This window comes from Clarias gariepinus, chromosome 19 (genome assembly GCF_024256425.1).
Source record: "Clarias gariepinus isolate MV-2021 ecotype Netherlands chromosome 19, CGAR_prim_01v2, whole genome shotgun sequence".
Taxonomy (NCBI): domain Eukaryota; kingdom Metazoa; phylum Chordata; class Actinopteri; order Siluriformes; family Clariidae; genus Clarias; species Clarias gariepinus.
In genome coordinates, this window is record NC_071118.1 from 22145148 (window position 1) to 22172500 (window position 27353).

The window sequence follows — 27353 nt, forward strand, 5'->3', positions numbered from 1 at the left end:
CTTTATTTAAGACAAGGCCTCTTTTGTTTTAACATGTGAAAGATGGGGGCGGGGTTGGGAGCTACTGTGGCCCTTAATTGGCCCATTTAATGGTGTTTTGCATGTGAATGGTGGCCTAGCGGAGCATCACTAAAGTCTGTTGTGTCTAAGTCAGTGATTGGAATTTAGATTAGACCAAACACTTATCGCTTCTCGATCAACTCTACTAATTAACACCCGGTAACAGGCGAGTTAACTCTACAAACTTTTTTTTCTTCTTCTTTTTTTTTTTTTTTTGGAAAGGGGGAGTCATCACACACTCTCACTCACACACGCTGTCCTCTTTCTCTCTCTTTCGAACTTACGTTCAGCATGGAGAGATACACTTCTTTCTTATTATCTGAGACGAAAAATTATTTCGTAGTGGGTGGAGAAGGAGGTCAAAGCATAGAATGACTTTAACAGGGAGATTAATGAGAGGATGTGCTTGCTCAGGGTAAGTGTGTGCCTTTTTAGCACCTGACACACCAACTCCGGTGTAAATGTAAAAAATAAATAAGCGTAGACATATTAGATATACTTTTCATTTTATTTTGTAGTCCAGAATGTTTACTCTATATTAATAATTGTTTGGGATTTTGTAAATCCATTATTCTTTATTTTAAAAACCACATGGTGGTGTGATATGACAGATTATGTCATCATGATTCTGTTGTAATACGTTGAGTTGAGTGATAAAATTGTTAGCGTTGGTGGGTCTCAGCTTCAGGATCTGTGTTTATGTGTGTGTGTGAAGTTTAGTACATCTTCCTCATCATTTTCCTCAAGGTTTTCTGGATTCCGGTGGTGTGGAGTCCTCAGATTGCTCCTAGCTTTGAAAGAATATGTGTGTGCCTGACCCATGATAGACTCTGGATCCATTATAACCCAAAACCAGCACGCAGAGCTTCCTGAGGATACATTTATAAATAATATGGATGTGTAATAAGGAATGAATTCAGATTTTTATTCAGCATGTGTGTAACTCTTAAGTGGCGTTTCTATACTTTAAAAATACTACGAGGACTCTCCATGTCTCTCATGGTGTATGATTTGTAAAACCCTGTATGGGGTGTTCTAAGATTTCTATTTTTAATCACTTTAGGCTTTATAAATGTACAGTGACTTTTATTATTATTCCTGAGATTTATTATTATTATTATTAATATTATTATTATTAATATTGAGGTTTTTATATACAGACTATTTAGTATATAAAGACATGTGTCATATGACACGATTGTCAGTTATGGTAAAATGAAAAATGAGTTGAATAATACTTTATAATCCAGTCATTAAATATTTCTCTTATATTAAAAAAATAATAATAATTGGTTGAGTAAATAATTTCTAGGGTTGTATTAAAATCTTGCTATTAATAAAATGCCACCCTTGTGTGTGTGTGTGTGTGTGTGTGTGTGTGTGTGTGTGGTGCAGCAGGGCATCATGGGAGGGGAGATGGGAATGGTGAGTCCCGGGACGGTATCCCCCACTAAACCAGGCTCTCAGTATTATCAGCATTACAGCAGCAACCAACGGCGAAGACCACTTCACAGCGACTCTATGGGTAACATCATCATCATCATCACCACTGTTCTGTCATCTCACCATCAGTTACGTCCCTGTCCTCATTATTATCGACACAACTATTCGCATAAACATCACTACTAAATAATTTTTACGAGGCCTCATCATCACTTTATTTATATTATTATTATCCTCATCTTACATCTCTCTCTGTAATACATTAATTTCACAACGCAGAGTTGCTCATGATAATTTAACTTCCTGGAATTCTTCAGACTTTAGATGTATTACAGATGAGTGACAAATTAAAGTAAAACACGATGTAAAGCGTTTTAGTAGAGTGTCGTCGGTGAGCCTTCAGAGCAGCTTTAATGGCACAGTTTCTACACCTGACTGAAGAAGATACTTGCAGAAGATTTTCCCTCAACTAATGTGTTCTGATGACGATTGTAGCGTCTGTACGAAACTCATCGCTCCGAAAAACTCTCATACATGTTCAGCTGAGTTGAGTTGCTGCTGAATGTAAAAAATCAGCGCATGTGACGTACATCATTCTTGTCTTTACCGTCTTCATGCCCTGGGGTTAGGGGCGGAGTCAACCTGGAGGAGACCACGCCCATCAGGATAGTAAACTGTGTGTCGATCTGCAGCGATGCTTCCTTTTAAAGAGACCCAAACTGTACAACACAGACGGAGGCTTTTCCTTTACTTTGTCACGTATCTGCACTTGTATTGTAATATGTATATATTTTTAAATGAAACAAATATTATTATTAGTAGTAGTAGTGGTAGTAGATGAACTTAACTATTTGAGTCACTTTAATAACATGAACAACTTATAGATTTAACTGATTAGACAATTGTGCCATGATCAGTGTCCCAGTGTTTGTCATCAAACCTTCCACAAAGCATAATTATATATATTTTTAATTTATAGTGCTTTATAATCAGGCTTCCAGGTTCAAGCCCTTCTTTTGCACTTCTTTTCATATCTCATCAAAGCCTCACCTTTTCATGAGCACATATACACACACACTCACTCACAGTCTCTCCACCCACTCCTTAAAACAACAACAACAAAAAAAAAAACATAGTTACTGTAATTTCAGGTTGTTTAACCAGGCTTTGTTTTTTGGCACCTTATGGAATCATATCACCTGTCACATTGTTAATATGTTAATATGCTTTTTTGTGAAATGTGTTACTGACATCATCGTTCAAAAAAAAAATCTTCTGATTTTTCAGAGGTCCAGACAAAGAAAGTACGCAAAGTCCCACCAGGCCTGCCCTCGTCGGTAAGTCGTGGCTCTCTTTCCTCCTGTTTTTTCAGTCAAATTACATTTTTACCGCCACACAGATGAGTCTGCAGCTGCCGTAACACATCAGCCAGTCTACTGTTGACGTGAATGCATGACAGTTACTCTACATTTTTGCATCAAAATTGTCAAGATGTGTAGAATAAGTCAAAGTTTCCGTTAAAGAGTTTGGAATGTTGTGACGTTGCGACTCGGATCTCTGATGTCGCTCCGCGTGTTGCTCATGCGCGAGTTCCGTGAGCGGCAGTGTGGGTCTGTTGTTCGTGTGTGAACACAGCACGGCGATGTGCGTATTTGTGCATGCTCTTCATTCGCTTGACAACGCTGTTGTTGCAGTGTGTGTTTGTGTGCGTGCTTGTTTTTTTTTTTTGTGTATTCAAGCTGATTTTTTTTATGTTTGAGTTTTTTGTTTGTTGAACAGATGGCCATCGCTGTTTTTTTCTCTGTAATTTGTATTGTGAATTTTAATATGTATTGACACTTTTTTCCCCTCCACTAAACATTTAAATCTAATGTTGAGTGATATAATTAATATTAAACAAAGTATTGAATAAATCCTTTTTTTATGAGATCAGTTACAATTAATTGACATAAGGCTTTTTTATTAAGAGAGAATTCACTTTTGGCTTTGAGATGTTTATTTTTATTTTCTTCTTCTGTTTTTTTTTTTTTTCTTAAGTTTATTTAATAGTAGTTTTCCACACACGTTTCAATTTATCGTCCTGAAATGCCCCCAGAGGTGAAATCTCACAAGTAAACTCCATTACAGTATGGCAAACCGTTTAGGAAGTTAATTTACCCACTTGACAGTTATGCAGGAGCAGGAATAATGCAGCAATCAAAAGAATATTAGTTCGCATTAGTGTGGTAAGTGCAGTCTGTCCTTGCATGTAATCTTTATTTCCCTATTTTGTATTTAGTTAATCCGGTGTAAGGCTGCCAAAGCCTGTGAGTTTACATTCTATGCTATATTTGATGTAAATGATAAAGAAAGTGATAATTTGCTGTAAATCCCTTCCTCTATAACTTGCTTTCTGCTCTCTCCTCTCTCTGTCTCTGTCAGTGTGTGGGTATATATATATATATATATATATATATATATATATATATATATATATATATATATATATATATAAAATGCTGCTGTATAGAAATGGTTGTGTACACTAATAGTTTTCCAGATGATCTCAGTCATTCCTGAGATGTTAAAGCATCTCTTGAGTTCGTCCTCGAGGAGCTTTATTTTCACCCGGCTCTCCTCGTTCTCTCTCCTCCGAGTGCATATTAGAGTTTGTTTAAAGTCGACAGCGTTAATTAAATTAAGTTAGGTCTAGCAGAAGGCACAGTCGGGACTTATTCTCTCGTGTGTGCTTTAATTCCTGTTCCCTGAGCTGCTCTGCCCCCTTCAGTGTGTTTAGGACATTGCAGACGGGTTTCTGGTTTTTGTCCTTTTTTATTATTTTTTTTCTTCTTTTTCTTTTAACCGGTAGCACCGGATCGCAGATCTAAAGGTTCCTGAGTTAGAGAGCGGAAATTTGTTTGGGCCCCCGGGTCAAGCCGTAAACCCTGAATTTTTAGGCTGTGTGCTTCGGCTGGATTCGTTTGAAATGCACATCACAGTGAGTCTGCTAGATGGAAAAAATTAAACCCTATAGCATTAGATCAGGAAGTTAGAGTCAGGATATTGTATAAAGGATCATATAGGTTTTTCATTCCGTTGTCCTCTTCATCGTCGTCTGTAAAACACAAAAACTCTTTTGTCTTACAGAGAACAAATGTCATTGTATTCAGTAAAGTGTTATAATACAGGCTAGTCGAGGTTTAAAAGAGTTAATTCGGCTTTACTGCCGTGCTGCTGAGCTCATGCCATACAGTACGTATGACATTTCCAGACACTAGAGCTGCTCCTATTCCTCTCTGTTTCACATCTACATTGTAAAACGTAATTGCTGGTTGCTCCAGCTGGCCTTCTAGACTGCTCTCTCAGCCTGGGCAGAAAGGTACAGCATGCTGGGAAACATGAGTAACATAAGTAATGCAAAAAAAAAAAAAAAAAAAAAATTAGACTCCCATAATACTGGTGTAAATCTGAGACTCGCCATTTGCACTTCTTATAGAGACCGGCGAGGAAGAGAAACAGAGCGAGGTGAGAGAGGGAAAGAGATGTGTCTCCATGGTGATGCGACTGATTGACAGGCTCTTGAGCGGGTGGCAGTGAGGTGTTGGCCAAGGCCCAAAACTTGAGGGGGGAAAAATAAAATGGCCGCCGCAACACCAGCTGTCACCATCAGCGTTGTCTTAGGAGCCAGAGAGTGGGAATTGTATGTATGGTGTGTGTGTATATGTGTGTATGTGCGTGTGTGTTATATTTTCCCAGGCAAGAACCTAAAGACTTTGTGTCCCTCGACCAGCGCAATGTTAAAACATTTACTTTGGGTAGTCAAAACTTAACACTCATGCTTTTTGAGTCCTTTCAACATTATTGTCATTCATGTTGTCATTCTATCATTTTTCAGTAATTTGATTTTTTTTTTCCCCCACAAGAAGAATGTAGTAAATTTTCATTCAGATGTTCATGAAAACATTGTGTCGGAGAGATCAGAAAACGTCAAACTTAACAAATCTGTGCTCTTATTTATTTGAAAAGGCATGTGTGTGTGTGTGCGCATGTGCATTGAAAGAAAAAAAATGAAGCGTCCAAACTTCTGTGTGAGCCGAAGCAGAATGTACCATTAGATGACTTCATACATTTTTTTCATCTCTTTTCTAAATTAATAAAAAAAAGAGGGGAAAAATAGCAGAAACAGCTGTGTGTCCATTTCCTTGAAGATACAGCCACGCCACTGGGGGAGGAAAAATAAATATCGTCTCTGTGTGACATCAAGACTAAAAAACATTTCATACATAAGACTTAAGATATTCTTGTTAATAATTACCATGTTTGTGCTCAGGTGAAATAGGATGAATAAATAGCACCATAGTGTGGAAGGGGAAAAAATGTTGCATTTAATAAAAAAAAAGAAAAGAAAAAAAAAAGTAAACCTAAATAGTGAACAGAGACAATATTGTATATTGTTTTCAATGTGTGTGCTTGTGCGTGTGTGTGTGTGTGTGTGTGTGTGTGTGTGTGTGTGAGTGGAGAGAGAGAGAAAGAGAGAGAGAGAGCAGACGTTCTCTGACCGCGGGCATGTCGGGTCACTGGCACCAGACCAAAATTTCCCAGTCAGGAAAATGTCTGCTCTCCATACACGTCTTTAAAAAAAAAAAAAAAAAAAAAAAAGGCACACATAAGAGAGAGAGGCTTATATCCATCGCTCTCGCAGTTTTACACCTAAAAGAGTGGAAGCGATGCACTTCTTTCTGCCTCGCTGTCAAACACACAATCATATCTGAGACAAGTACTGCTAATCAATGCTAATCCCTTCAAATGCTAGAGAAGTGGAATATATTATCAGGAAGGAAGAGAGGACGAATGCTGTTTCAGCTTGGATGCGTGTGTGTGTGTAATTCTGTAGGTTGAATTTTGTTTATTTGGATGTAAAACAGCATTAAGGTAGTAATCTAAAGATTAATGAACTTGGTTTTAAAATTACTTTTAAAACAACTTACACTTTTGAAGTATATAATATAATATATAATGTAAATGTAGTATATACAGTAGGTACTATAATGTATTAACTGATAAATGTAATAAGTAAATAATATCTTCTTTGCCTTCATTGTTACAGACTGAAGCTTACCATGTAAATATGTGTGTGTCAATTTAAGTCAATATGTTGAAAGAAAATATTCCAAGACGTAAATCATTACTAAAATGTATAGCACAACTACACAATGATAAAAATGTATACAATTTTATTTACTTTATGGCCTCAAAAGCACATTTCTCCGAGAGTCTGATTACAGTGAATGAATTGGTGAGCGAGGCCGAGCTCTTAAGACATGAGCGATAATATCGAAACTTCTCTCAAAGTGCCTGTTTGCTTCCCTCACACTGTCCATGTCCAGCTTCCTCTGATTTTGTGCAGGTTTCCCTTTTTTTGCGATCGAGTTGTCCTCTGACCATTGAGGGTCGTCATCGTGCTCAAGCGCCCCGGCAGCCATTTTGTGAGAGCCCCACTAATCAAATTAGCGCCATCCTGTTTGTTTACACGCACATTTTACAAAGGGAACTTTTGTTCGGCTGCAGCTGCAGATAACAGAGCCGTCCTGAATATTTTGGCCAAAAGGATGAAAAAAAAAGGGGGAAAAAAGAGAAAGAGAGACGTAGCCGTGCAGTGATGAATTCCTCATGCTGTGTGTGACAGCAGCATTACGTGTTCCACGACTGTTCAGTGTTTCAGTTTGGAAAAGTCATTCTGTAGGAATGCATTATATGAAGGTAATATAATAGAGAACTGTAATGAAAGGTTTAGTTTTTTATACTCTGTTATGTGTGTGATGCACACTATCTGAATACAAATGATTATGGAAAAGTATGCAGAGTTATATACTGAGGATATAGCTTAGGATTTCTAAACTATTTGTAGTTGTATTACTGCAGCCTTTCATTTCCTGAGGATGCCCTGAGGAATTTGCTTTACTAGCTCAGGTGTACATGGAGGACGAGTTACAGTCACACACTCAGCTGCTTCAAATCAAACCGACTGTCCGTTCGAGCACTTCCTGATTCCAGTACACCAGTGCAGACCAGTGTGTACAGAGATAGAAACGCAGGAAGTTATAACACCAGTCAGGAAGAAAAAGTTGTTTCACATAAAAACTCAGTGCAGGCATTTTTGAATTGTTTATCTAAATATTTTTGGAAGACAGGCGGTTGTGGATGTTTTATCCAGATGTGAGTTTCATCTAGAGTAGGTCTAGGGGAAATCAGTAAACGATACTGTAGTGTAACTGTGGTAGAGGTGTAGAGGTTGAGAAGAAATGGTCTTAAGGATGTAAAGCTAATAAGGAAATGTGGACAAAAGCTAGCTAAGAGTTTTTTCACTGGTACTGATTTTTATTCTGTATACTGGATTAAATAACACTATATATATATATATATATATATATATATAATATTTTTGTACTAATTTGCACTAATTGTTTCTTATTATTAGTATAATAAAACTAATAATAATAATACTACAATTTTATTATTATTATTATATAAATTATATATTTATATATTTTTATTATTTAAAATATAATGAATTATAATATTTATAAAAATAGTAATAATTCTTATTATTAGTAGTAGTATTATTATCATTTAAAATCCTGCAATTTGTATTACTTGTATTATTGTAAAGAATATTGTGTTTTAATACAATATTATTATTGGTATTATAAATATACATTATTGTTGTTTTGTAAGCACAAAACAGTTTAATTTTAAGGCAACAAAATTGTAATCAAAAATATCAACATAGGTAAAAGCTATTCTTTTTTAAAATATTATTATTATTATTTTATTATTTTGTTTTCTTTTAATGTGCTGAATTGTGCGAGAAAGTTTTTTTTTTTTTGAGGTAGAGAAGAGCAGACACTGGTCGGGATCAGTTCTTCAGTGACTAAGAGTCATCGGCAGAAAGAAGTCATAAAAGAGAGAACGAAGAGGAAAACTAGAGAAAGACAGAGAGAGAGAAATGGCAGATGAACAATAAAAGTTGGCAAAGAGCGAAGTGACGGTCATCAGTCGAGTTTCAATTTCGACACATTTTATTGGCACGTCGAAGGTTCGTATTGTCCAAGCTTCGGATTCTAACTCTGAGAATATTAGATAATAATAATAAAGGAGAATATTGTTATCGGTTCTATTAAATAATCATACCAGCGCGTTGTTCGTGCCACACCGAGATTTATTCCCCCCACATCAAAGAAGCATCTCCCACAAGCCCTGATTTAGGGGGAGCGCTCGGGCTGCAGCGCCGTCCAACACTGCAGGGAAAGTTCACCTCATGCCAAAAGAGGAGGAGAGAGGCAGCGCGAGAGAGAGAGAGGGGGCTGGACAGAGAGAGAAAGAGGATGAGAATGAAGGATGGAGAGAGAAATAGAAAGGATGGGAAAGAGGTTTTGGCGTGACTCGATTCTTTCGCTTACTGGGACAAATTACGAAATGGTTTCTTAATGCGAGAAAGAGAGCCAGCCAAAAACAGGGAGAGAGAGACAGAGAGAGACGTCTTTTAGCTATAAAACACACGGGTCAATTGCCCACCCAGGTAGCCTTCCCTCTGCCCCTTTGTGTGTGTGTGTGTGTGTGTGTGTGTGTGTGTGTGTGTGTGTGTGTGCGCGCGCGCGCGCGCGTGTGAGAGAGAGAGCTCCCCTCTGTGTGCATGTTTGAAGAGGTTTTCTGAGTCTATTATCCCCTACCTGACCCCTCTATTCATCTCCCACAATCCTTCACAGCAGCCGAGCAGGTAGTGCAGCCCCTCAGCCCTTTTAGCTTTTACCTCAAACCGCACGCCGACTGCTTCTTAAACAAAGCCAGAGTTTAAACGAAATCTGACTGAAAGTGTGTTCATGTGTCATTTAGTCCAGAAGCCAAACTAAGCTAAGCTAAGCTAGCGCTGCCTTCTTCATTGCTTAGTTTTGAAGCTCAGCCCTATTAACGCTATTTTAATTTGTACTGATACATAATTAAAACCTGTGTTCAGAACATTCCCACATCCTCAGTTTGGTTTGAAAAAATAAATAAATAAAATAAAAATACTTGTTCACAACAGCAACAGGTTGCCATGTGGAAGAGCAAGAAAAATAAAACTGCACAAGTCTGAATGTTTTTTTTTCTTTTCTTTTTTTTTTATTATTTTCAAACTCCATGTTTGTGCAGAAATCACAGATTCACCATAAGGGCTGCTTTGCATTTTTAATTTAGTAACTAACATATGAATACATTTGCATATTAATTAGTTGCCGATTAAATCATGCATACATAATTGCCTGCTTACTGTGTTTAATGTTTGTCAGAATCGTGCAAGGCCCTGGCTTGATTAATGCCATTTCTGAGATTACAATTGGACTCAGCCATGGGTTCGAAGGTTCAAGAAGCTGAAAACAAGTTTAGAGAAAGAAGTTTTTTGTTTGTTTGTTTGTTTCTGACAACATGCATATTTTTGAGATTTTGAGATTTTTGAGAAGTCTGCTTAGACCTGATCACATTCATCCCTTGTTCACCGTTTGCTTAATTATGTTGCCTATGTGTTTTTGTTTTTCGATTTTTTTCTTCAGTTTTATTCCTGCTCGGTTTTGGTTTCGCCATTTTATTGTAAACGACCTCGCAATTGAATTAGGTGCCGACTAAAAAACTTGACCAAAAAAAAGGATTCATTAAAAATAAAAGACAGAAACGGAGGCTCCTCATTAGCCTTAACAATGTTTTTGCTTTGTTTTTAAAGAAGCGTTTGTGTGATCCGGCGATTACGCCACGCTGAGTGAAATAAAGCTGATTTAGGGAACACAATGGGCCGTGTGAATACACAACTCGCTCTCTTTATTCCTCTCTCTTTATTTCACGGCCTTCATCGCTCTCTCTGCACGCTTTTAAACCCCTTTTCAGCACGGACTTTAAGCACGTCTTTGTCTTACGGAGAGATATTGGCCTTCGGTTGATGCATCTCGCTATGATATTTGGAGAGCGCTGTCTATTCTTCACTAATTAGTTTTCTATATTTGTGTAGCCATCTTTAGCCTTTAGTGCGTTCGCATGCCTAATAAGAGTTTGAGACGATTAAAAGTAAGCAGTAAAATAATTTGTTGTTCCTCTATCTTTGTCTGAAGAGGAAAAAAAAGGGACAATGTGTCCGTTTTAATTTCTCATTGCCTTTTTATTTTACTGTTAAATAATTAGGCATGGTGCTCAGAAAGCAAAAGGAATTATTTAAATGCAAAATAAACAGACGTAACATTAAACAAAAAAATTCCAGCAACTCAAATGTGAAATTTAAGACAATGTTAACGTATAAAAGACTACACGTTTTTATATATATATATATATATATATTATCATTATTGTTGACTAGAATAAAAAAATTTTTAGAGAATGGCATAGGAGTGATTTATTTTCTGATACACACAAAAATATTTTTAGCCCTTTCGAGTCCATATTTCTGCCCAAATCTGGCTTTTCTGAAAATGACAATATAAGCCCCACGGCTCTCGCAGGAACGTTCCAAACCGAGTGATTTTGCAGCGTTTTAAAAGATTTAAGCTTTGCAAAGCTCCTACTTAAACGTTTCACATCAGTCAGTCACATTTCACTGAGAACAAGCTAAACGCTGCCTCGTACCAAACACAAGCTCCTGGTGCTGTCAGACACTCAGGGTTATTCCATGCCGCTTTAATATTTCTATTTTATTACGATCGGATTATTGCTATAACCGTGTACCCCCCCTAACCCATGAGTAGAAGGGGTAGCTTGGCCCGCATTGCTGGCAGCAGAGCCGCATTTCTCTCCATTAAAAAACGTGGAAACGATAACAGAAAGATCAGAGTCGTTGGCTTTGTGTGTAGAAATGTGGTCGAAAAGAACCACAAGAGGGGAAAAGTGTGGTTTTCGGCAGATTGCACTGTCTGGTGGATCTCTCTCTCTCTCTCTCTTACTCTGCGTGTGTGTGTGTGTTTTCTGTTTTCAATTCAAGATCGTATTTCCACCTGACATGCACATTTTATTCAATTTCACATTATTAAACATAATATTTAGTGGTAAAGGAAGTTAATATTTCGTTTGTATTGCACTGTTACTTTATAATATCCAGAGGAATAGTTAACTTGAATCATTTTCGGAGGAAATAAAGAAGAAACAAGACAAGGAAATTTAATATTGGCAAAGTTTCTAACGAGTGAAAACAAACAAATGAAAAAAGACCGCCGCTTCCGATAGAAAGCATGTTCAGGAAAGAGGGAGGCTCACCAAAACAGCTCAGAAATTTTATATATATAAATATATATATCATATATACATATATATATATATATATATAAGGAAACAAAACTAGCCATGGTAAAACAATCTAAATCGACGATGTCTGAAAGCCTTTCGCTTTGGCATATGTGAACCATTTACTTCCTTTTGGGATCTATTCCCAGAGGTTGGAGTTTTTTTTTTTTTGTCTCCCTCTTTCTTTTTGTCTCCTTGATGAGCTAAATTTGGCAGCCTCACACACTTCACTTGTAGGAGAGCTGCTACAGCCAGCCCAATGTGTGTGTGTGTGTGTGTGCGTTTGTGTGTGTGTGTGTGTGTACATTTGTGTACATTTATTTTATACTGTGCATTTAATATTCACATAACAGAAGGACATAATTAACAGAGTGTTTATTATTATTATTATTATTATTATTATTATTATTTGGTTAATATAACAAAATTTGAATTTAATTAAGCTTACTAAAAAATGACATATATATATATATATATGAAGTCATTTTTATGTTTTTATATATATATATTTAAAAAAAAAAAATTTTTTATGTTCCTGACTGACGCATTCCTGCTCAGCATCATTTAATGAGGAGGAGGAGGATGAGAGCGATGATGGAGTCATCTTTCACCTGAAAAGATGACCTGTTTTTCTCAGTCTTCTCTTCCTCACTTTATGTCCACCAAGTGTGTCTTCCATGCTTTTGGCTTTGAGACTGTGTATTGATGTTTCGTCTGTGTGCGCGCGTGTGTGTGTGTATGTGTGTGTGTGTGTGTGTGTGATGTTCTAGCTTCTCTTGGCTCTTATGCATATCTCATACAACAATATTCCAGCCACCTTGAGATCACTGTTGCAGTGCACACACTCACATGTATGCATACACACACACAAACACACACACACAGTGGGTCATTGACTGGGAATGTTCCCATGGTACATTTGTTTCAACACTTATATAAAAAAAAAAATGTGTGTGTGTATGTGTGTGTGTATACACCATAAGTAAACGTGCCCTTTTCCATTGCCTCATCCATCACCTCTTGCAGGTGCTCATGACTCTCTCTCTCTCTCTCTCTCCCTCTCTTTTTCTGATACCTTTTATCTGTATTTAGACACGTTTCTTTCCTTCTTTTGTTCTTTCCTCTTTACTTGCACTGTTTTTTTTTTTTTTCTTCCTCCTAATTGTAAGTTGGGTTCTCAGGCAGCGGCTGACACACACAATGTTGGTGGCGGGCCAGCGCCGAAGACAGATGGTGAAGTTATTAGATGTGCATCATACGATTCCCTTCCTGCCTCTCGTCTTTTAATCAAATTGAAGCAGAGAGAGAAAGAGAGAGAGAGAGAGATTATTAACAGCACTTGTATTCTATTTGTATTCAGAGGCCACTCATGTTTATCTAGCGCAAAGATTAGGTAGATAGATAAGATAGATAGATAGATAGATAAATAAATAGATAGATAGATAGATAGACAGACAGACAGACAGACAGACAGACAGATAGATAGATAGATAGATAGATGGATAGATAGACTTTAGATTAGATAAATATGATATACAAAAACGTGAGTTTGTCTTTTTATTTTTTGTCCTTGTTAGTGGAGTTCATGTGGCCATGCTATAAAAATAGATAAGAGAAGAAAGAGAGAGAGAATCTTGGAAAGGAAGAAAGAAGTACGAGCAAAAAAAAACTGATATTCGTTCGTCTTTTAAGGAGTTCAGCAGAGTTCAGAGCGTCAATCTATTCCAGATTTATCACAGAAAGAAGAAAGTGTGCGTGTGTGTGTGTGTGTGTGTGTGCGCGCGCGCTCAGGGTGCGAGTTGGAGAGAGAGAGAGAGAGAGGGAGGGAGGGTCTGTCTGCGCTCCTCCCCTTCAATAACCCCGACGTCAGAAATGGTTTCTCCCTCGTTTGCATATTCACTACGCTTTTCCCCGGCCATATGGGAAAATGCAACTGAAGGAATTGTTGTGAAAAAAAGAGGGGGGAGAGAAAGAGAGAGAGAGAGACAGCAAGTTTTTCCAAACTAAAATACTTGTTTTGGGCACGCTAACGGACAAGGGGAAAAAAGAGGGGGAAAACAGAGGAGAAGAGGAAGAGATGTACTGCGCTTACACCATCCCCGGCGTGTATTACTACAACGGCAAAGCGGTAAGCTCCACTCGTCTCTCAATGAAATGACAGCTGATTTAGCTTTGTCATCTCTCACACACACGTGCTGTGCCGCCTCGGTAGCCGCGCTCGGATCTCAGGGTCAGCCGCCTGGGCTGAGATCCTCACCCGCTTAGTCTTGCTGCAGTTTCCTCTGCATGTCAAACATGTCTAAACAAGGAGTTTGTCCTGAATTCAGAAAGTGTCTTTCTTGTTACTGCATGTGTTTTAGAAAAAAGCGTTTTGTTTCCAAAGTGTGTGTGTTTGTGTGTGTGTGTGTGTGTGTCTGTTTGAGAGAGAGAGAGAGAGAGAGCTCATGTTTGGATGCAGTGTATTTGCAGCTGTTCACATCATAATGCCGTTAGCGTGGATTCAGTTCTTTTCAATTATCTCAAATGGGTCATAATGAAAATACAGCCAGAGCCGGAGGAACGTCTTAATTCAATCCCGCGCAATTTAGAGCAAATCAGCCGGTGTCATCTTTGAAAGAGAGGGAAAAATACCCAACGAGCTCTGACTTAAGCGAATATATTGTCATTTACATTTGAAAGACAAACAGGAGGAAAAAATAGGAAGAAAATAAAAAACAAAAGCTAACATTTACTTTGAGTTGAGCTGCGTGCAGTCTGTTTCAAATTAAGAGGTTTGTCGTGATTAAAAACGTGTTTGTCTGAAGCATGATTCAGTGCAACACAATGTTCCTTTCATTCCACTCGTACCTGGGAGATGTCAAGGCCCTGAAACGAATGACAACAGAGAGAGAGAGAGAGAGAGAGAGAGAGAGAGATGAACTTAGAGTTTTAAACTGGAGTTTTGTTTTTCTCTCTAATTGTTTGACTGAGTTACTCTCTCTCTCTGTCTCTCTCTCCGTCTCTCTCTGTCTCTCTCTCTCTCTCTGTCTCTCTCTGTCTCTTGGTTGTTTCAATGTGATTAAGGGTGAGAAGGCCACAGGCCCTGAGCTTATCCCAATAGCATTGTATTATACACACACACACACACACACACAAACACACACACATACACACAACATATAGCTCCTTTGCAAACAAAACAAAAAACAATCACTTTAACTCTATATATATTTTTAGAATATTTCTATTATATATATAATTATTATAATAATAATTATTTTTTAAGGTTAAAAAATCATACAGAAATGTTGTGAAATATGACATTTTTATTCAAGGTTTAGAAATCTGAAATATGACCTATTTTCCATTAAATATTATTAATTAACAGTATCACTGTCCTACTGCAGTAGTTACAGTGAATTATAACTTTAGTGCTTTATTTATTTGTGGTGCTGATGGTTGAGCATTTCCAAAATAAGACTGCGTTACCTACAACTTGTGAACTGTTGGATTTTATTTGTTTGTTTGTTTATAAAGAAATGAGAATTAGAAAAACTCAAGCTCTATCGTTTAACCTTCTTACCGGGTGATTTTAACTCCTTTTTTTTCCTTGCTCTGTGTCTAGATAATGATTTTCTTTTTGTTTCTGTTTGTGTCTATTTCTTTCTTTCTTTTCTGTGTGCCCAGAAGTGAGAGGGCATCCTCTTTCTCTCTTTCTCTCTCTCTCTCTCTCTCTCTCTCTCTCTCTCTGTCTCACACACACAGACGGGCATCTCTATTCCTCCTTTCGTAAGCACACTAGCTTCTTTGTGACTGATTATTTTTTTTGTATTGTTTATGATACGTGGGCTATTGTGTCCGTCTTGATTCCATGCCAAGCATCTCGCTGTGATCGTTTATCCACAGAAGTTTAAAACACACATTCAAGATGGTGCGTGCATCCCCGGAAAAAAAGCAGCACACGCTGCACGACCGCACTGCGGAATGTTTTCTAAGCTTGTGTATGTATGTGTGTGTGTGAATGGAATTTTATTGGAATACACAACCCCGGTTTATACTTTTATAGCTTTTATTATTTGCCGTGTTTTTCCTGTTTTGCCTCTTGTTTGTGACTTGAAACTAGTGAACTTCTTCTGGCATAAACAGTATTTGAGTTGCATTTTGTCATGTTTAATGGCGTTTTAAAAGTTACAATGGCAATTCCTGATATATATATATATATATATATATATATATATATATATATATATATATATAATTTATTTTCTATTATTATTTTTTTAAATGCTAAAAGTTAAGAATGACATAAAGCGGGAGGGAGAGCAGGCTCGTGTAATGAATCAACAAAAGCAAGAGGCACCTCAAAAACAAAAGGCCTCGACACACGCAGAACGCTGGCCGCTTCGCATTGTCATGCTAAAATCCTGTTTGAATATTCTTCAAGTTTTAATTAGCTCTCATAAACTTGTGCCAAAATCTTCCTCTGCGCAAAATTGGACTTTTAAATGGGGGGAAAGGTTGGGGTTCAGAACAGAAGGCAGTATATACTTTCGGGTTTAAAGGTACACACATTGGAATAAAACAACACACACCTGATTTCTCTGGGGGTAAAAAAAAAAAAAAGTATGTATATATACACACATTTTAATTGACAGTGACAATGACAATAATTACATAAAATGTATTAAGTTAAAAATATAAAAATAAAATAATGTAAAGTTCATTTCAATGATAAATTATTAATTTTAAATTGCTAATTGTTATTGTTATATGTATTAGATTAAACAAAAATAAAATTGCACATAAATTTTTTATAATCCAGAGATTTATAATAATAATAATAATAATAATAATAATATTTAACTGTATTATTTTTCAATTTTAAACCAAAATTGACATTTTTAATTCCACTCCTCTTCATCACTTCTATTCTACACTTCACTTTACTGTATGCTTTTCCCTACAGTCGTTTTAATATAATACAATGAAGAAGCTTACTGCTGTCATCATGTAACAATTTCTGATCCAGTTCGGAGTATGTGCTCGATCATACGTCTGCTCTTCACACTCTGATGTAGCACTAGGTTAATATGGACATTTTTTACCTTGTTTTGTTTCAATTTAAAGGAACACATAAATTTTTGTGAATTTATAAATATGTTTGTTTTATAAATAAAATAAAAACATTTAATAGTTAAAAAAAAAAAAATCCTCCCACCAATGAGCAGCGCGACACAGCATGCTTCCTGACATTTATACGAGGTGCTCCAGACGGCTGGCGCGGTCACCGGCTCTCGCTCTCCTCGATCGCGCTCTTATGGGACGGACGTTACCGCTCAGTGAGAAAACCCTTTTCCCACCAATTACAGAGCTCCATACCAGCAACCTACACGCTAACACTTCATGAAAAGGGCCTCCAGTGTTCCAGGCACTCATTAAAGCTGGAGATTTTAATGAGTGTAGAAGTTGAAGCAGAAAACACTATTCATGATTATCCTTTTTTTTTTTTTTTAAGTTGATGATCTGCCTCCTATACATTTGCTTTGTTTTGTATATTAGAACGGATATATGTCCCTAAAATATAGTACAGCAAAGAATAAGAAGCTATCCAAGGAGGAAACGTAATATGTTAAGTCATGACTATAATGAAAAAAAAATGTTGTAATAAAAACAATCTAATAGTGTAATGAAATTAAAGGAGGGATTATACCAAGAGAGTAGAAATGTTAAAGAGACGCAGTGAAATGTTTACAGAGTAAAGTTATGAGCTGAAGGAGCTCGGGCAAATTGAGCGTACAGCCCAGATCCCAGAGGTATTATGTGTTTTTTTTTTTTTTTTTCTCCTGTCCTCTCACACACGTGTGAGCTGTAATGTGATGTACAGGAGCAGCTGCATGCGTGTGTGTGTGTTGTGTGTGTGTTCGTGTGTTCTTGTATATGTGTGCGTGTAAGTTCCCATGCCAGAGCTTCAGCAAAACCCAGACAAGCAAGACGTGACTTTCAATAAAGTGCCGAACTACACAGCTCCCCTCAGTGTCTCTTTTTTCTCTTTCAGCTTCATCCTTACATCTTCTCCCTCTCTTTCTCTCTCTCTCTCTTTTTTCTGACTCGTGCTTCTCACCGTGTTTCTCTCTCTCTCTCTCTCTTTTTTTTTCTTCTTCCTCTGCTTTGTCAGTCCATCCTTCCACGCTCCAGCTCTAAATGTTGGCTGTGACACACTCGTCCTCGATTATGGCCCTGAAAGAGACTCTTTGTTAAAGTAAATCCTATTGAAACAGTGCACACGCACACACACACACACACACACACACACAGACGCACTTCTCTTCCATCCACAAATTATATCGCAAGAGTATATGATAAAGAGGTCATATATTCATGCTCACATCACATGAAAGCTTGTAATATGAAGAAAGGCAAAATATTGTTTTGATCATTTTTGTTAAGAAATAATACCAAGAAAGAATTACACATTTTTTTGTTTATATTTATGTATTTATTTATTGAGTTCAGTTCAAAGATGACATACACATGTATTGCTGGATAGCGCTTTTTTAATATATATACAGTATTTTTTCCTGAATATGCATTATTATTTAATATTTCAGATTTTTTTATTATTATTTATTTATGTTTTGCAGCTCTATGTATGTGTGCAGAACATTTTTAATTGATCCCCCATGATCTTAACTAAACTAGATATCACTGGATTAATGAGCTAAAGCAGGTCGTTCATAATCGTCATTAAAAGACAATTCTGTGATTGTCCTTCATTTGACATCACAGTGTAAAGTAGATCATAATTATAAAGATGCTTATTCTACTCTAGCAGTGATTCTCAGACTGGGGTCTGTGATATAATCATTTTATTGAACACGGTTACATAATGAGCCCTAATGTGAAAAATTTGAAATGGTTTCTGGCCATATATATTTTGTTAGAGGGGAATATATAGCAAATATATATATATATATATATATATATATATATATATATATATTCGCCGCTTCTACTGTCCTAGCCATTGCATAACATAGACAGGGCACCAGAGAGCTCTTTTTCCTCTTTTTCCCGCACAAACACAACCCACGCGTCCCGCTGCTGATCGATCACTAATTCAGCTAAACGCAAGGTCTGTTTTTCCTATACGCAGTCCAGTTCCAGTGGGGAAGAAAAAAAAAAAAACATGAAAGTAATCACGTCTTTGATCTCGCCCTGTTTTATTATTACAATCTGCGCCGAATAACTTGCCTCTGATTGGCCCGTCCTGTATTGGACTTCTATCCATATGTTCATCATTACGCCTCGTAACTCGTGTAATAAGGAAGCTCGAGTCTGAGGCCCAAGGCCTGCATCCTAATCCCAATTAACTTTATATGGGGCCGTGTGTGGGTGTGTGTTGGTGTGTGGGTGTGTGTGCGTGTGGGTGTGTTTTTCCCCTCTCTCCCTTAGTTGTCTATACCCTTGAAGTTTTTGATGTCGATGTGATTAGTGTAATTTCGGCGTCTAAATGACGTCCATTAAAACCTGAAACAACACTGACAGAGAAGATGAAGTGTGTTCATGTGTGTGTCTCTTATATCGATGCACGTGATTGATTGTGTTATATATCATCCTGTTTACTTGAGCAGCGATATGGACTGTAACGAGGAACAGAAATACTGTGTACCTCGAGTGTATTTCCTGTTCAGATTTGAACTGACACAGTGGGATTTTTGAACCTGTTCGTGAGAGAGTGTGTGTGTGTGCACGTGTTTCTGCCTCTCGAGACCTACTCTTAGCCCAGACGCAGGGATAAGACGGTATTTTTCCTGACTTCAGGCTCAGTCTTATAAGCCCCGTCCCATTTCTTACTCATGTTCTTTCCTTTAATTCGTTCGTTATGTTCTTTATTGACATAAACAGATTACGTACCCAATACGAAGCTCCTTCACACTGAAATGTCACAATATTACTATTATTTTTATTATTATCATTATTATTGTCTTAGCTGCGCAGTCTCCTACACACCGTAATGTTTTTTCATACCTTTTTTTGTCCTTGATATTTATTTTATGGCTACTGCATTATTTCTAAGGAATTTTTCCAACAGGGGGAAAAAAAATAAATCAATGCTACAAAATTTTTAGGAAAGAAGGCAAAATAATGTATCACACAGACAAAAACCAGAATTCAGAAAAAGTTTGCCAAACCAGAAGCAGCTGCGAGAGTCAGAGTCTCTAGAAGAGCTTTAGCAGATTCCTAAAAAAAAAAAAAAAAATGCTGATCATTGTTTCTGCTGGTGTCACAGCATATATGAGTCCATTACTCTTTACTGTTTTTTTTTTTCATTTTTATTTTCTTTGCGTGCGTCTCTGGCTGTGTAGCATTCAGGTCCCGCAAGAATATTTGATCATAGTTTTGAAGCAAACTGTTATATACGGACGAATAGTTGGCTATTAAATATTTTACACAATGTTATAATTACAGGTGAACAATTTATCATGAAAATGTGATCAGAGTAACACCGACACAGCGTCAAACTATTTTTGTCACCAAACATCGATGGAAGATGTGTAAGCATGCAGCATGATGATGTACTGCACATCATCTCTGTTTTTAAAGGAATTCAGAGGATTCAATTGGACACCACATTTAACCCCACCTCTTAATAACGGATTTGTTTAAACCCAGCCCACTTTGTACAGGAGATTTGCGCCACTCTGTGCCGCCGCGGCAACGACCCAGACGTAGGCATCGAGCTCACTGCAAGCTTTGGGTTTTTTTTTTGTGTGTGTGTGTGTAATTATATTCTGATTACGAAGGATTCACCAGACTACATGTTTGCATGTTTGATATTAATATATAGTATTTATAGGAGTATGTTTGACATGCTTAGGTTTTGTGCTTTTGTAGCGTGTGTGAGTGTGTGTGTGTAGCACTCCTCGGTAAGCATTTTTCTTCTTAAAGATGCGCATGCCCACAATGTTTCTCTACCTTTATGAACACACTGGCGATGGTGCCAGTGCGAGTTGTAAGAGTGGCACATCGCTCTAAAAACAGCACAAACAACACAGGCGCTAACAACAGCTACACAAAGACTGTGGTAACAGAGTTGCGCTAGCCTGCCAAGAGAGGATGTGTGTGTGTGTGTGTGTGTGTGGGATGCAGATGCGTAACGATGGCACATGCTTTTGCAGATGGCCATGAGATGGTTTGGGGGAGTAGAGGGTTATGGAAGTGAGAGAAACAAGGAAGTGGGTTTTTTTTTCCCTCAAAGATTATGGGTGTGTGTGTGTGTGTGTGTGTGTGTGAAGAATGTTTTTCTAAAACTTTGAGATCTCTCTTAATTACTCCCATCAATTGATTATTTATGGAGGCAATTAATGGACTGTCAGAGAGCCAGTTGGCGCCTCACCAGCTCCGCAACAACTACGCAGGTTCTTCGCGTTCCAAAACCCAGAGACACACACACACAAAAACATACACACACACACTCATCTTTCCATGGTTGTCTTCCCCTTTTTTCTCGTTCATTCTCTTCTGTTCATATCTTTAGTAGTCACCGCGAGTAGCCGTGTTTGTCTGAGAAAGATTTCATATAGATAAACAGTCGGAGAAAGCGAAAGAGAGAAGAGCGAGCTTGAGTCGTTCCACTCCTCCTCGTTACCCCGCTCTCTGTTCCCTCGCTCTCTCTCTCTCTCTCCCAAGGTAGCACTTCCAAAGGTCTGTCTGCAGCCCTGCTTAAACCATTCCAGATTTCCTCTCATCTCCGCTGCTAATCCTCTGAAAATTGATTTGGCTCCGTGTCCCGAACAGTGCACCATCTGACCGTGTTTCAGGCTACACCCGAGTCACTACACCACCACCACCATCACGCACTAGTGTTCTGGGTTCTGCTGCAGGTTGGTGGCTGCCTGCTACCCAGAATGCTTTGCAGGGTGTTAAAGACAACAGGTGTCGTGTGTATGAGTATGGCTGGTCTTTCTCGTGTGAATGGAAACGTGACCCATTACAATATTAATTCAATAATAAGAATATGTGAGCATTTAATATAATACAGCATGTCATATGACTAATAACACTGTGGACAGCGAAACCTTTCCAAGTCCCAGTGTAGTAATCACTTACAGGGCACGTCTCAAACTCTGATGCCGTTGAGATGTTTATGAGATGTTTATGTGTTTATGCGACTGTACCGCTACAGAGCGATGAACAAATAGCGCACTGGTACTGAAACCTCCCTCATTCTCTTCCCTAGAGGTTTCACAGCGCAGTGAATCAGGTGCCAGGGACTATTTTGGACGCCGCACGAGTCGCTGACGTGACGCGACTCTGCGTCATCCGCCTGCCGCGCGCTAAATCACGTCCCAGCCAATGGCTAGGCGTCGCCGTAACAGTTTTCGGTCACGTGACCGGCTCGTTAGCGACAGCGTTCCGACCAATCGGATTACAGTGTACCCATCTGCCCCATGAAAAGCTCCCTTAGTATATCACCATAGAGATGGGTTTGGACGGCAGCCATCTTGCCGCCTATTTCTCTCTGTGTATTTCCTGTGGGTCAAGAGCATGCCTCTCTCTCTCTCTCATTTTCACAAACACACACACAGCAGCCTATTTATCCATTAGCACAACTGTACACTCTTGTGTTTGCATATTTTTTTTTTTTTTTTTGCAAGAGTGTATTGGCAGCTTAAACACACACAATGACTTTACCTGTCATTTTATTTTCTGTAATTATTTAGCTCTCAAAAATTTAATTATTAATAATATATTCTTTCTTTTTCATCCAAATGAGACGTAACCTATTTCTTAAAGCTACACCTACCATTATACAGGTGTATAAGCGAACGGGTCCGTCGTATACCTGTGTGTCGGCGTGTTATTACTTTACAGGTTTACAGATATAATATATTGTAATACAGAACTCATGAGATGTTATACAGAACGTTGACCAACTGTGTGTGTGTGTGTTAGTGAGACAGAGCGAATTGTAAGTGACTCTGGCAGCCTCACACATATGGCAGTAATTAGATTAAACTCAAAAAAGGAAAACACAATGAACACTTGCCAAAATCTCACTACCTGAAAGGCAGAAGGTAAATAATAAAGGAGGAAGCGAAGTGAAGATCTGTCACCTGTGGAAATATAGGAATAAAACCTGCGTTTTCATTTTCTAATTACCGCCTCCCTCCTAATAGAGTGATTTTTATTTTCTGTCCTTCTGCCTTCCGTTAACTCCTGCGAATATTATACACCGTCTGATCTGACAGCATGGAGAATTGCCTCCGTAAATCAGTCTACCAAACAGAATTTTTCCCTTCTGCCTCACCTGGGTTATTTTTAGCTGTGTCCTTATGTTATTTCTAAGTATTACTGTAAATAAATGCAGTTGGAAAGAAAATAATAATAAAAATAATAATAATAATAAATCCATTTTTACCTCCATTAAAAAAACTGAAAAGAGAAATACCAGTAGTAAAGGGAAGGTGGAATCTGATATTAATACGTGGCTGTAAATGTGAGGACATAAAAAAAATCGAGATCTGTAAAAATATGGAGAATTGTATTTATTTGCTCTTATGTAATGTAACTTGTAAGTAACGTATATGATCCACGTATCCAGCTTAAGCAAAGAGATGAACATGCGGGGGTTAATGTGACTCATTTAACAGACCAGTAATAGTTCTGAATCAGTTCTCACAACAGTTCAACCATCCAGTCAGTAGTAGAGAACGTTTACTTACTGAGCTTCCTCTCAACACGCTGAGATGGAGGTGAACATCTCAGGAACGAGGAAGATGAGTAGCAGTGGTGAGTCACAAGAGGAGTGGAGTGGCAACTGCTACAGTTAAGCCATTCAGCAACGCTCAGTAATATACTGTCTCAAGGTTTACATTACCAAGTAAAAAAGAATGCTAATGTTAATGTATTTTAGAATATGAGCTTGGTGGAGTAGGGTGGAGGATGGTGGAGGATGGTGGAGTAGGGTGGAGGATGGTGGAGTAGGGTGGAGGATGGTGGAGCGTGGTGGAGTAGGGTGGAGGATGGTGGAGTAGGGTGGAGGATGGTGGAGGATGGTGGAGCGTGGTGGAGTAGGGTGGAGGATGGTGGAGTAGGGTGGAGGATGGTGGAGGATGGTGGAGTAGGGTGAAGGATTGTGGAGTAGGGTGGAGGATGGTGGAGTAGGGTGGAGGATGGTGGAGTATGGTGGAGCGTGGTGGAGGATGGTGGAGGATGGTGGAGTAGGGTGAAGGATTGTGGAGTAGGGTGGAGGATGGTGGAGTAGGGTGGAGGATGGTGGAGTAGGGTGGAGGATGGTGGAGTAGGGTGGAGGATGGTGGAGCATGGTGGAGTAGGGTGGAGTAGGGTGAAGGATGGTGGAGTAGGGTGGAGGATGGTGGAGTAGGGTGGAGGATGGTGGAGTAGGGTGGAGGATGGTGGAGCATGGTGGAGTAGGGTGGAGTAGGGTGAAGGATGGTGGAGTAGGGTGGAGGATGGTGAAGTATGGTTGAGTAGGGTGACATAATGTAAAGATTAAGATACAGTAACATGTAAAGATGGAGACAGATGGGGATGGACATGAGGATGGAGTCTATAGGTTAAGATGGAGGTGGATGTGAGGATGGAGGCTGGAGGTGAAGATGGATATGATAACAGAGACTGGAGGTAAAGATGGATCGAAATCTGAGTCTGGAAACAGGAAGTCAAGGTAGTGATGGATGTCAGGACAGAGACTGGGGGTGATGATGGAGGTGGAGGTGAGACTGCTCTCCTGTGGCTCAAGGCTGAGCTCTAACCCGTTATTGTGAGCACAACTGAGAGGTCATTATGAATGCATTAATACACACAGTGGGGTTTAATGCAGAGAGGGATGCACAGACGCGCTCTCTCTCTCTCTCTCTCGTATTGAAATGAGTGTGGAGGAAAATTGAATGTGTTCTTTCAGAGGGTATGGCATTTATACCCTGGCTATCTCTCTCGCTCACCCTCTCTCCCTCTCTCTCTCTCTCTCTCTCTCTCTCTCTCACACACACACACACACACACACATATATACATGAAAAAAAAAGAGAGAGAGAGGGACTAGGAAGTGACTTTACTGCTAAAGTCATCTGTCATTGTAAATAATCACAGGTCTCATGAAATTGACCTTTGTGTGTGCGTGTGTGTGTCCTGTAACAATGTCAAAAACATATTCCTGCAGGTTCCACTAGGTGGTGAAAAGTAATACCTTTAGCCAGAAAATATCTCAGGTGAACAAGTAAAAATTTGGCAATGCACAAACATGAACAAAATAATAAAATAATGAACAGAGAAAGAAAGGGTCAGAGCCACTTATCTGATCTCTCTCTCTCTCTTTCTCTCTCTCTCTTCTTTCTCTCACACACACTTTAATACAGTCTGTCTTTTCTATGCTGCCAAAATGTGTGTAAGTGTGTGTGTGTGTGTGTACTCCCGGATTTGCATAAGCCACAGAGGAACACTTGCTCCCTGGCAGCTTCCTAACACAGGGGACAATGGAGAAAAAAGTGAAGGATAGAAGAAGAGGAGAAGAAGACAAGGATTAGAGTGCTAGATCGTGTGGAAGAAAGCAGTGTTTATTATTTAAACATCATCCTTTTTTTTCTTTTCTTTTTTTTGTTATTTCTCACCGCCATCTGTGCTGCAGACCCGTTAAACCTGACGAGCTTTCCCACTATCCAGAGTTCCTGTCTCCATGGCAACATGCACACACGCTCACACACACAAAGTTTTCTTCACGTTAGTTCACGTTTAGAGTATTGTAGTGATCTCATATGGGAAATGGTTTCCACTGGATTTGACAGGTGCAGTGTGAACAGGGGGAGGAAGTTCCGCTTTATCTCCGAGCCTGTTCTCACACTAGGAATGATGATTGCATCATATCGTTCCTTTCGGAGAAGGCAGGATGTATCGATTATATTGCAATTCTACATAGCGGTCCACTTCAGTGATCAGATATAGTTATAGCTCTCATACCTGATTCGAGTTCTGCCCAAGTACAAGATATTTTGCTTGAGACCTTCTGTGGCACAGCCGATCAGGGTTGAGTACTCCTCACCCGGTCATGGTATGAAGGGCTACTGGACTTTGGGGTCAAGTCTACTTAGATTTGAGTCTAAGTTCTAAGGGGCTAAGTTCAGATTTGAATGCTTTTAACCTTTATACGAGATTCCACAACCTTTACATGGCCAGCAGGCGAGTGGTGTGTGTGTGTGTGTTGATTATTTTTCTATAACTACAGCCTTGAAAGTTAATATCTGTCATATTTTCCAGGTTAATTACTGACAAATTTGTAGGTTTTTAAGATTCAGTGGGACTTGCTGTTATAGGGAGATTGTGCTTTGTTTAATATAATATAATATAATAGAATATAATATAATATAATATAATATAGTTTAATATAATATAATATAATAGTCTACCTGTAGAATGTGTGTTAACTTTTAGAGGCCACTAAGCCTAAACTATAAGCATCTTTTTATTTTACTCATTGCTTTTTATTTTATTAACAGATTCAAAGGGTTTAACCTGGATGGTATATTTCATTAACGTTTACTAATATACATATTAATTAAGTGTGACTTAAAGGAGAGGAAAACACAAAGGGCATCAGCTGTTAGTTATTAGGGAAGCATTTAGCACAGTGTTGAGAGTGTACAGTACGCGTCCTGCTATTGGAGTTCAGCTTGAAAGAAAATAATGATATCTGGTTGTTCTAATTTTGTGGAAATTGTGAACAAAAAGTTTTATTAGTTGATAATTGGTGGGTTGGCAGCGAGAGCCGAATGTTGGACCCTACTGTATGATTCCTTCTTCCAGGGCCTTTATTTAATCTGAGTTACGGATAATTAGAAGCTGAAAATTGTTCAGTTTTGTGTGTTTGATCAGAATGCGATTGGCTCGGACTTTCTTTTCCCCTGAGCTCCTCCACCATCTTGAATTCATTTGCAGAAAACCATGTAAACAAGCTCAAAATGGGCCACTTTTGGACATGCAGCTGTGCCTTCATCTCTCCATCTCATTCTTCTTTACTAACATTACTTTTTACTCAATTTTATTTCTCTTTAATTTATTCGAAATTCTCGTTTGTCACTCTGCGTTTAAATCATATATTGAATTTTGCCTATCTGTCACACTCTAATATTTTGGCCAGTGTGGAGTGTAGAATGCGTAGTATGCAATATAGTTTAGGAATCTAAGAATTAGGAGTTTATTCTTCCTTCCTTCCGTCCATCCATCCATCCGTCCAACAGTGGTTTGCCTTAAAACAGTGCTTTAAAACAAAACCATATCTCCTCCATTCTGCACAAACTCTGACCCTGATGGGATCTCAGAAAGAAAAGAGAAAAATTCAATATTAAAGCATTAAATTGTACATTTCTTTTGTATCATTATCATCAGTCTTATGTGATCAAACCTCTCCTGGAAAATATGCAGCACTGTAAGTGTGAAGGAGTTTGTGTGTTCTCTCCGTGTTTGGTGAGTGTCCTCTGGAAACTCTGGTTTCATTCCACAGTCCAAAGACATGGACTAATAGGCACTTCCAGATAGTGTGTACTGTACTGTGTGCTTATGCGCTGCGATGGATTGGCA

The 27353-nt window shown here is 38.5% G+C and overlaps 1 protein-coding gene across 8 annotated transcripts in view; it reads left to right on the top strand.

The window, feature by feature from the left end:
* The window catches only part of LOC128507346 (transcription factor 4-like), a 160306-nt gene that overhangs the window by 97498 nt on the left and 35455 nt on the right, over positions 1–27353 (top strand). For 5 of the 8 annotated variants that reach the window (XM_053478148.1, XM_053478144.1, XM_053478146.1 and 2 more), the window contains 2 exons: positions 1456–1585; positions 2791–2840. In XM_053478148.1, coding sequence (XP_053334123.1) covers positions 1456–1585; positions 2791–2840 — 180 coding nt within the window. Of the gene's footprint in view, positions 1–311; positions 476–1455; positions 1586–2790; positions 2841–27353 lie in introns of those variants that run through there. The other 3 variants (XM_053478149.1, XM_053478145.1, XM_053478151.1) reach the window with 2 other exon arrangements.